This window comes from Somniosus microcephalus, chromosome 7 (assembly GCF_052327205.1).
Source record: "Somniosus microcephalus isolate GS21.2 chromosome 7, FLI_Smic_1.0, whole genome shotgun sequence".
In the NCBI taxonomy this organism is placed as follows: Eukaryota; Metazoa; Chordata; class Chondrichthyes; order Squaliformes; family Somniosidae; genus Somniosus; species Somniosus microcephalus.
In genome coordinates this window covers 5,433,676-5,444,425 of record NC_140993.1, presented here as the reverse complement: position 1 = coordinate 5,444,425, position 10,750 = coordinate 5,433,676, and the positions used below count along the sequence as shown (strand labels likewise).

Below are 10,750 nucleotides of genomic sequence, written 5' to 3'. Positions count from 1 at the left end.
CTATGTTTCAGGGGGTGGGGGTGAGGGGGGAGTGGACCAGTGAGCTATGATTCAGGGGGTGGGGGTTGAGGGGGGAGTGGACCAGTGAGCTATGTTTCAGGGGGTGGGGGTGAGGGGGAGTGGACCAGTGAGCTATGTTTCAGGGGGTGGGGGTGAGGGGGGAGTGGACCAGTGAGCTATGTTTCAGGGGGTGGGGGTGAGGGGGGAGTGGACCAGTGAGCTATGTTTCAGGGGGTGGGGGTGAGGGGGGAGTGGACCAGTGAGCTATGTTTCAGGGGGTGGGGGGTGAGGGGGAGTGGACCAGTGAGCTATGTTTCAGGGGGTGGGGGTGAGGGGGGAGTGGACCAGTGAGCTATGTTTCAGGGGGTGGGGGTGAGGGGGAGTGGACCAGTGAGCTATGTTTCAGGGGGTGGGGGTGAGGGGGGAGTGGACCAGTGAGCTATGTTTCAGGGGGTGGGGGTGAGGGGGGAGTGGACCAGTGAGCTATGTTTCAGGGGGTGGGGGTGAGGGGGGAGTGGAGCCAGTGAGCTATGTTTCAGGGGGTGGGGGTGAGGGGGAGTGGACCAGTGAGCTATGTTTCAGGGGGTGGGGGAGGGGGAGTGGACCAGTGAGCTATGTTTCAGGGGGTGGGGGTGAGGGGGGAGTGGACCAGTGAGCTATGTTTCAGGGGGTGGGGGTGAGGGGGGAGTGGACCAGTGAGCTATGTTTCAGGGGGTGGGGGTGAGGGGGGAGTGGACCAGTGAGCTATGTTTCAGGGGGTGGGGGTGAGGGGGAGTGGACCAGTGAGCTATGTTTCAGGGGGTGGGGGCAGGGGGAGTGGACCAGTGAGCTATGTTTCAGGGGGTGGGGGCAGGGGGAGTGGACCAGTGAGCTATGTTTCAGGGGGTGGGGGTGAGGGGGGAGTGGACCAGTGAGCTATGTTTCAGGGGGTGGGGGTGAGGGGGAGTGGACCAGTGAGCTATGTTTCAGGGGGTGGGGGCGGGGGGAGTGGAGCCAGTGAGCTATGTTTCAGGGGGTGGGGGTGAGGGGGGAGTGGACCAGTGAGCTATGTTTCAGGGGGTGGGGGGTGAGGGGGAGTGGACCAGTGAGCTATGTTTCAGGGGGTGGGGGTGAGGGGGGAGTGGACCAGTGAGCTATGTTTCAGGGGGTGGGGGTGAGGGGGAGTGGACCAGTGAGCTATGTTTCAGGGGGTGGGGGTGAGGGGGAGTGGACCAGTGAGCTATGTTTCAGGGGGTGGGGGTGAGGGGGGAGTGGACCAGTGAGCTATGTTTCAGGGGGTGGGGGCAGGGGGAGTGGACCAGTGAGCTATGTTTCAGGAGGTGGGGGTGAGGGGGGAGTGGACCAGTGAGCTATGTTTCAGGGGGTGGGGGTGAGGGGGAGTGGACCAGTGAGCTATGTTTCAGGGGGTGGGGTTGAGGGGGAGTGGACCAGTGAGCTATGTTTCAGGGGGTGGGGGTGAGGGGGGAGTGGACCAGTGAGCTATGTTTCAGGGGGTGGGTTGGGGGCGGGAGGAGAGGGAGTGGACCAGTGAGCTATGTTTCAGGGGGTGGGTCGGGGGCGGGAGGAGAGGGAGTGGACCAGTGAGCTATGTTTCCTTTAAACCAGTGACGCCGGTGCCTGGAATTGGCCCATTAATTGAAGGCCCTTGGGCTGTAGGAGACCATGTTTTATGGACTCTGTTCCCACCTCCACTCCCTGGGTCCTGGTGACATACAGTTGCACAGGCACCACATGCCCTCTGGTATCTTGTCCAAGTGACCCTTATACGTCAATGATTTGGATACCGGGAGTGGTGCACAAATCTGTAGGTGACACTAAAATACGATGATGCACTATCAACAACACCAAAGACTACGAGTTGAACTTATACGAAGTAGGCCTTTATTGACTAAGAACTGGAGCATGCCTCTGCTAGTGGATCCATCCTAAGAGCTCCCGGGGGAAGGGTGGTGAGTCACCTTTATACCCGGGCTTAGGGGTGGAGCCAGGGGCGGAGACATGCCCGGACCTGTACAGAGTTAACAGTGGTTTACCACATTCACCCCTCGTTTAAAAAAGAGTCCGGCGGGGTGAAGTGTTTCAAAAGTTCGTATACGAAAGTCTCTCCGGGGGTCTTGTCTGCCGTAATGATCTTCATGGTGCCGGTTGCGGCGGTTCTTTGCCCGCGGCCGCTTCTCGCGTGGGACGGAGCACTGGCGTGTCGTCCTCTCGGGGTAGGGATGGCACCGGCATGTCGTCAGTTCATGGTAGACACCCCGGTGGTGCGTCGCGGGTAGTGGTGGTGGGTGGAGGTAGTGGATGGTGATCGATGGTGTTTCGGGTGGTACCTGAGGGTGCGAGGTCTCGAATTGAGACTGTGTCCTCCCGCCCGTCAGGATATGCCACGTAGGCGTACTGTGGGTTGGCGTGGAGGAGGTGAACCTTTTCGACCAGGGGGTCCGTCTTATGGCTCCTCACGTGTTTCCTGAGCAGGACGGGTCCCGGAGACGTCAGCCATGGCGGTAGTGATGTCCCCGAGGTGGATTTCCTGGGGAAGACGAACATCTTCTCGTGAGGGGTGGCGTTTGTGGCAGTACAGAGCAGTGATCGTATGGAGTGGAGCGCATCGGGGAGGACATCTTGCCAGCGGGAGATTGGGAGGCCCTTGGATTTTAGGGCGAGCATGGCGGTCTTCCACACCGTTGCGTTCTCCCTCTCTACCTGTCCGTTACCCCGGGGGTTGTAGCTGGTAGTCCTGCTCGTGGCTATGCCCTTCTCGAGCAGGTACTGGCGCAGCTCGTCGCTCATGAACGACGAGCCCCTGTCGCTGTGGATGTAATTGGGGAAGCCAAATATGGCGAACAGGTCGTTGAGGCACCTGATGGTTGTGGCGCTGGTCATGTCCGGGCAGGGGATGGCGAAGGGGAAATGGGAGTACTCGTCAATAATATTGATGAAGTACGTGTTGCGGTCAGAGGAGGGAAGGGGCCCCTTGAAATCGACGCTGAGACGTTCGAAGGGGCGGGTGGCTTTAATCAGGTGTGCCCTGTCTGGCCTATAAAAATGCGGTTTGCATTCGGCGCAGACCTGGCAGTTCCTGGTCATGGTCCTGACCTCCTCGATGGAGTAAGGCAGGTTGCGAGCTTTAATAAAACGGAAGAACCTGGTGACCCCCGGGTGGCAGAGATCATTGTGGAGGGTCCGTAGCCTATCGACTTGTGCGTTGGCACATGTCCCACGGGATAGGGCGTCTGGGGGCTCATTAAGTTTCCCAGGCCGGTATAAGATATCGTAGTTGTAGGTGGATAACTCGATCCTCCACCGCAATATCTTATCATTTTTGATTTTCCCCCTTTGTCTGTTGTTAAACATAAATGCTACTGACCGTTGGTCAGTGAGCAGGGTGAAACGTTTACCGGCCAGGTAATGCCTCCAGTGCCGTACAGCCTCCACTATCGCCTGGGCCTCCTTCTCGACTGAGGAGTGTCGAATTTCGGGGCCCTGGAGGGTCCATGAAAAGAAGGCCACGGGTCTCCCGCCTGGTTAAGGGTTGTGGCTAGGGCGAAGTCGGATGCATCGCTCTCCACTTGGAAAGGGATGGACTCATCCACTGCGTGCATTGTGGCCTTCGCAATGTCCTCTTTTATGAGGGTGAAGGCCGCGCAGGCCTCTGCCGTCAGGGGGAAGGAGGTTGACTTGATGAGGGGCCGGGCTTTGTCCGCATAGTTGGGCACCCACTGGGCGTAGTAAGAGAAGAACCCTAGGCATCTCTTCAGGGCTTTTAGGCAGTGGGGGAGGGGTAGTTCCAGGAGGGGGCGCATTCGGTCGGGGTCGGGGCCGATGACTCCGTTTTCCACCACGCAGCCAAGAATAGCGAGGCGCGTGCTGTGGAACATACATTTTTCTCTGTTGTATGTCAGATTCAGCCGTTGGGCCGTACGGAGGAATTTTTCTAGGTTGGCGTCGTGGTCCTGCCGGTCATGGCCGCAGATGGTGACGTTGTCTAGATAGGGGAAGGTGGCCTGCAGCGCGTTCTGGTCAACCATCCGGTCCATCTCCCTTTGGAAGACCGAGACCCCGTTGGTGACGCCGAAGGGGACTCGGAGGAAGTGGTAGAGGCGACCGTCGGCCTCGAAGGCCGTGTACTGGCGGTCCTCAGGCCTGATGGGGAGCTGGTGGTATGCCGACTTCAGATCAATCGTCGAGAATACCCGGTATTGTGCTATCTGGTTGATCATGTCAGATATGCGGGGAAGTGGGTATGCGACTAATTGCGTGTATCGATTGATCGTCTGGCTGTAATCAATAACCAGGCGCTGTTTTTCGCCGGTCTTCACTACCACCACTTGGGCTCGCCATGGGCTGGTGCTGCCCTCGATAATCCCTTCCCTCAGGAGTCTTTCTACTTCTGATTTAATAAAGTTCCTATCCCCGGCACTGTACCGCCTGCTTTTAGTAGCAATTGGCTTGCAGTCTTTGGCGAGGTTAGTGAACAACGGGGGGGGTTTGACCTTCAGGGTGGACAGGCTGCATACTTTGCGCGGCGCCGTGTTTAAATTCTGCCGGCTGCAGGCTGTAAGTGGGAGCAGGGGCCCGCCATATGCCACCGTGACTCTCTCCAGATGGCACTGGAAGTCTAATCCTAGCAGTACGGGAGCGCAGAGCTGTGGCAGGACGAGGAATTTAAAATCTCTGTACTCCACGCCGTTCACTGTCAGAGTCGCTACACAGTAGCCGCCGACGTCCGCCGTATGGGACTTTGAGGCCATAAAGACCTGGTGGCGTGTGGGCATAACCGATAGGGAGTAGCGTCGCACCGTGTCGGAGTGGATGAAGCTCTCCGTGCTTCCGCAGTCGAAAAGGCAATTTGTGGCATGGCCATTTACCTTTACGTTCATCATGGACCTGGCTAGTTGATGGGGCCTAGATTGGTCCAGGGTGATGGAGGCCATCGTCGAGGTCGGTGGGTCGCTGTAGTATTCGCCCGCGCCGGGGGCCTGGTCTCGAAATGGTGTCCAAGATGGCGGCTCCCCCGCGGCTGGTGGTGCCCAAAATGGCGGCCCGCACGGCTCACACGTGGTTGGTGGGGTCCAAAATGGCGGCCTGCACGGTTCACACGCGGCGCTGCTGGAATTGGGGGTCGATTTCGCCCTGCACACTCTCGCGTAGTGGCCTTTCTTGCCGCATTTGGAGCAGGTCGCGTCCTTTGCTGGGCATTGCTGTCTGGGGTGCTTGGCCTGGCCGCAGAAGTAGCATTTCTGGCCTCTGGTCATTGCAGCTGTAGTTGGGCTGCTGGCGGCTAGTGGCCTTACCGGGTCCCAAGATGGCTGCTCCCGTGACATCCACGTGGCCATCCGGAAAGGGGGGTAGGCGTCCATGTTCTGGAGGGCCACGTCTAATGAGTTAGCGAGGGCCACCGTCTTCTGCAGGTCAAGCCCCCTCTGTTCCAGCAGCCTCTGCCGAGTATAGTTGGACCTGATGCCGGCTACGTAGGCGTCTCGGATCAGGTCTTCCGTGCATTCCTTGGCCGTCACCACTTTGCAATTACAGGCCCGGCCGAGGACTCTCAGTGCCAGTAAATATTCGGCGCCCGATTCCCCAGGGCGCTGTTTTCGGGTAGCCAGGAGGTGTCTGGCGTAGACCTCATTAACAGGCCTCACGTATTGTTCCTTTAGCGTCGTGATGGCGGCCGCGTAAGTTGTGGCGTCTCGGATGATCGAGTAGACTCGGTGGCTCACCCGTGAGTTCAAGACAAGCCGTTTCGCGTCATCTGTAGTGACGGTAGTGCTGGAGGCCTCCAGGAAGGCTTTGAAACAGCTCAGCCAGTGTTCAAAGTTATTGGCTGCATCTGCTGCTTGAGGATCCAGGTCTAAACGTTCCGGCTTCAAGATTTGCTCCATGTCGAAAATTTAGTCAATAAAATTGATGCACTATCAACAACACCAAAGACTACGAGTTGAACTTATACGAAGTAGGCTTTTATTGACTAAGAACTGGAGCATGCCTCTGCTAGTGGATCCATCCTAAGAGCTCCCGGGGGAAGGGTGGTGAGTCACCTTTATACCCGGGCTTAGGGGTGGAGCCAGGGGCGGAGACATGCCCGGACCTGTACAGAGTTAACAGTGGTTTACCACATACGAGGCATAGTAAGTCATTCTGAGGAGTAGGTAAAGCAGCATTGGGGTACGGTAGTATAGTGGTAATGTCACTGGACTAGTAATCCAATAGCCTGGATTAATGATCTGGAGAAATGAGTTCAAATCCCCCCACGGCAGTTGGGGAATTTAATTTCAGTTAATTAAATAAATATGGAATATAAAGCTACGATTAGTAATGGTGACCATGAAATTACCGGATTGTCACAAAAACCCATCTGGTTCCCTAATGTCCTTTAGAAAAGGAAATCTGCTGCCCTTACCCGGTCTGGCCTATATGTGACTCCAGACCCACAGTAATGTGATTGACTCTTAACTGCCCTCTAAAATGGCCCAGCAAGTCACTCAGTTGTACCAAATGGACTGCAGCAGTTCAAGAAGGCAGCTCACCATCACCTTCTCAAGGGTAATTAGAGATGGGCAATAAATGCTGGCCTGGCTGGCGATGTCCCTAGCCTGTGAATGAATGTGAAGACGGTAGATTGGGGAAAGATAGTGGCCGACGGAATTCAATATCAATAAATGTGAGGTGGTGCAGTCCCATTCAATAAAAAATGTAATAGTAATACTTTGTGGAAAAGCTGGGTGATGTGGAAGAGAAGAGGGCTTTGAGGATTCACATTCACAAAACATTAAAAGCAGCATTTCAAATGGCCATAAACGAAAAACGGATGCTGGGCTGATGCCAAGAGGAAGAGTATGTATAAAATATAAATTGTAATGGGAAATCTGTATAAGACCCCAGTTGGAGACTGTGTGCAGTTTTGGGCTCCACTCTAAAGGAAGGGTGTTGAGGCAATCGAGGCGGAACAGAACGGATTCACCGGGATGCTGCCCGGTGTGAGGAAATACAAAGAAAGAGTTGAAGAATCTTGGGGTGGAGGTGAGTGGGTGCAGTGAGTGAGATAAGAGTGGCTAGCTCCAGCAGGTGCCCCTGTGTTAACGCCTTCTCTGACTCTCCCATTGTCTTTCTATCTTACAGATGTTGAAGAAACCTATGAATTTGTGATTGTGTCGCTAACTGGGCAGACGTGGCATTTTGAGGCCTCGAGCTCTGAGGAGAGAGAATCGTGGGTGCTGGCGATCGAGAGTCAGATCTTTGCCAGTCTACAGTCCTGTGAAAGCAGTAAAAACAAGGTACGGCCGGGACCGAGAGCGAAAGCTCGCTGCTGTGTTTGGTGTGAAGGAAGCTGTGACCAGACTGAGAAATGCCTTGTTTCCATCACTGGGTGCTGGGAGCTCAGGTACACAAGGGGGTCTTGTGCCTCAGTGCAAGTGTTCCACCATGTCAAGTCGCTGGTTCCCACTTTGTACTGGCCTGGGACTCCTCGAGCGAGTGAGCAATCCCAGCCTGACCTCTGCCTTACTGATCCACAAGTGGGTGAGTGAGTGACCCCAATCCATGTCTCGGAGTCACCACCAAGCCCCGAAGGAGTGACCCCAAGTCCTCGTGTGAGTGACCCCAAGTCCTCGAGTGAGTGACCCCAAGTCCTCGAGTGAGTGACCCCAAGCACTCGAGTGAGTGACCCCAAGTCCTCGTGAGTGACCCCAAGTCCTCGTGTGAGTGACCCCAAGTCCTCGAGTGAGTGACCCCAAGCACTCGAGTGAGTGACCCCAAGTCCCCGTGAGTGACCCCAAGTCCTCGTGTGAGTGACCCCAAGTCCTCGAGTGAGTGACCCCAAGCACTCGAGTGAGTGACCCCAAGTCCCCGTGAGTGACCCCAAGTCCTCGAGTGAGTGACCCCAAGCCCTCGAGTGAGTGACCCCAAGCACTCGTGTGAGTGACCCCAAGCCCTCGTGTGAGTGACCCCAAGTCCTCGAGTGAGTGACCCCAAGTCCTCGAGTGAGTGACCCCAAGCCCTCGAGTGAGTGATGCCAGGTCCTCGAGTGAGTGACCCCAAGCCCTCGAGTGAGTGACCCCAAGTCCTCGAGTGAGTGACCCCAAGCCCTCGAGTGAGTGATGCCAGGTCCTCGAGTGAGTGACCCCAAGCCCTCGTGTGAGTGACCCCAAGTCCTCGAGTGAGTGACCCCAAGCCCTCGAGTGAGTGACCCCAAGTCCTCGAGTGAGTGACCCCAAGTCCTCGAGTTAGTGACCCCAAGTCCTCGAATGAGTGACCCCAAGCCCGCGAGTGAGTGACCCAAGTCCTCGAGTGAGTGACCCCAAGCGTTCGAGTGAGTGACCCCAAGTCCTCGAGTGAGTGACCCCAAGCGTTCGAGTGAGTGACCCCAAGTCCTCGAGTAAGTGACCCCAAGCCCTCGAGTGAGTAACTATCCTTAACCGCTACACGCTCTTTTTTTTAGCCAGTTTGCTATCCATTCTGCATAATCTCCTTAAAGTTACAACCAGCAGGTTTGAGTGTCAGACAGCCCTGGAATTGGAGTGTGCAGGTCACTGAACAAGCATCACACTCCCTCCTGTAATGGAGATTACCCGGTTAGCGGGCACTGATTGCTGTTCACACCTTGTCCTGTAATGGAGATTACCTGGTTAGTGGGCACTGATTGCTGGTCACACTCTCTCCTGTAATGGAGATTACCCGGTTAGTGGGCAATGATTGCTGTTCACACTCTCTCCTGTAATGGAGATTACCCGGTTAGTGGGCACTGATTGCTGGTCACACTCTCTCCTGTAATGGAGATTACCCGGTTAGTGGGCACTGATTGCTGGTCACACTCTCTCCTGTAATGGAGATTACCCGGTTAGTGGGCACTGATTGCTGTTCACACTCTCTCCTGTAATGGAGATTACCCGGTTAGTGGGCACTGATTGCTGTTCACACTCTCTCCTGTAATGGAGATTACCCGGTTAGTGGGCACTGATTGCTGTTCACACTCCCTCCTGTAATGGAGATTACCTGGTTAGTGGGCACTGATTGCTGTTCACACTCTCTCCTGTAATGGAGGTTACCCGGTTAGTGGGCACTGATTGCTGTTCACACTCGCTCCTGTAATGGAGATTACCTGGTTAGCGGGCACTGATTGCTGTTCACACTCTCTCCTGTAATGGAGATTACCCGGTTAGTGGGCACTGATTGCTGTTCACACTCCCTCCTGTAATGGAGATTACCCGGTTAGTGGGCACTGATTGCTGTTCACACCTTGTCCTGTAATGGAGATTACCCAGTTAGTGGGCACTGATTGCTGTTCACACCTTGTCCTGTAATGGAGATTACCCAGTTAGTGGGCACTGATTGCTGTTCACACTCTCTCCTGTAATGGAGATTACCCGGTTAGTGGGCACTGATTGCTGTTCACACTCCCTCCTGTAATGGAGATTACCCGGTTAGTGGGCACTGATTGCTGTTCACACTCCCTCCTGTAATGGAGATTACCCGGTTAGTGGGCACTGATTGCTGTTCACAGTCTCTCCTGTAATGGAGATTACCCGGTTAGTGGGCACTGATTGCTGTTCACACCTTGTCCTGTAATGGAGATTACCTGGTTAGTGGGCACTGATTGCTGGTCACACTCTCTCCTGTAATGGAGATTACCCGGTTAGCGGGCACTGATTGCTGTTCACACCTTGTCCTGTAATGGAGATTACCCGGTTAGTGGGCACTGATTGCTGTTCACACCTTGTCCTGTAATGGAGATTACCTGGTTAGCGGGCACTGATTGCTGTTCACACTCTCTCCTGTAATGGAGATTACCCGGTTAGTGGGCACTGATTGCTGTTCACACTCCCTCCTGTAATGGAGATTACCCGGTTAGTGGGCACTGATTGCTGTTCACACTCTCTCCTGTAATGGAGATTACCCAGTTAGTGGGCACTGATTGCTGTTCACACTCTCTCCTGTAATGGAGATTACCCGGTTAGTGGGCACTGATTGCTGTTCACAGTCTCTCCTGTAATGGAGATTACCCGGTTAGTGGGCACTGATTGCTGTTCACACCTTGTCCTGTAATGGAGATTACCCGGTTAGTGGGCACTGATTGCTGTTCACACTCTCTCCTGTAATGGAGATTACCCGGCTCCGTGTTGAAGAGCTGGAGTCCGAGCTTCAAACACTGAGACACATCAGGGAGGGGGAGAGTTACCTGGACTCTGTGTATCACGAGGTAATCACACCAATTAGATTAATTAATTCAGATGTAGTCCGTGGCCAGGGTCAGGATGGTGTGACTAGAAGTGAGGCAGGTACGGGGATCCAGGAGGTAGTGTTGGAGGAGCCGCAGCCCTTGCACTTGTCCAACAGGTTCGAGGCTCTTACTCCCTGTGAGGATGGGAACAGGGACTGCGGGGAGGATGAGCAACCTGGCCACAGCACCGTGGAGCGGGGGGCCATTCAAGTGGGGGGAGTTAAAAGAAATGTTGTAGTGGTAGGTGATAGTATCATTAGGGGGATAGATAGAGTTCTCTGCAGCCGAGAGCGAGAGTCCCGAAGGCTGTGTTGCCTGCCCGGTGCCAGGGTTAAGGACATCTCCTCTGGACTGGAGAGAAACTTGGAGTGGGAGGGGGAAGGATCCAGTTGTCGTGGTCCATGTTGGTACCAACGACATAGATAGGACAAGGAAGGAGGTTCTGCTGAGGGAGTTTGAGCAGCTAGGGGCCAAATTAAAAAGCAGAACCACAAGGGTGATAATCTCTGGATTATTACCTGAGCCACGAGCGAATTT

At 55.1% G+C, this 10,750-nt stretch overlaps 1 protein-coding gene across 1 annotated transcript in view; it reads left to right on the top strand.

Moving 5' to 3' along the window:
• The window catches only part of agap3 (ArfGAP with GTPase domain, ankyrin repeat and PH domain 3), a 737,224-nt gene that overhangs the window by 590,670 nt on the left and 135,804 nt on the right, over nt 1–10,750 (top strand). The window contains exon 12 of the mRNA XM_085992170.1: nt 7,117–7,271. Within this exon, the coding sequence (XP_085848296.1) occupies nt 7,117–7,271 (155 nt within the window). The remainder of the gene's footprint in view (nt 1–7,116; nt 7,272–10,750) is intronic.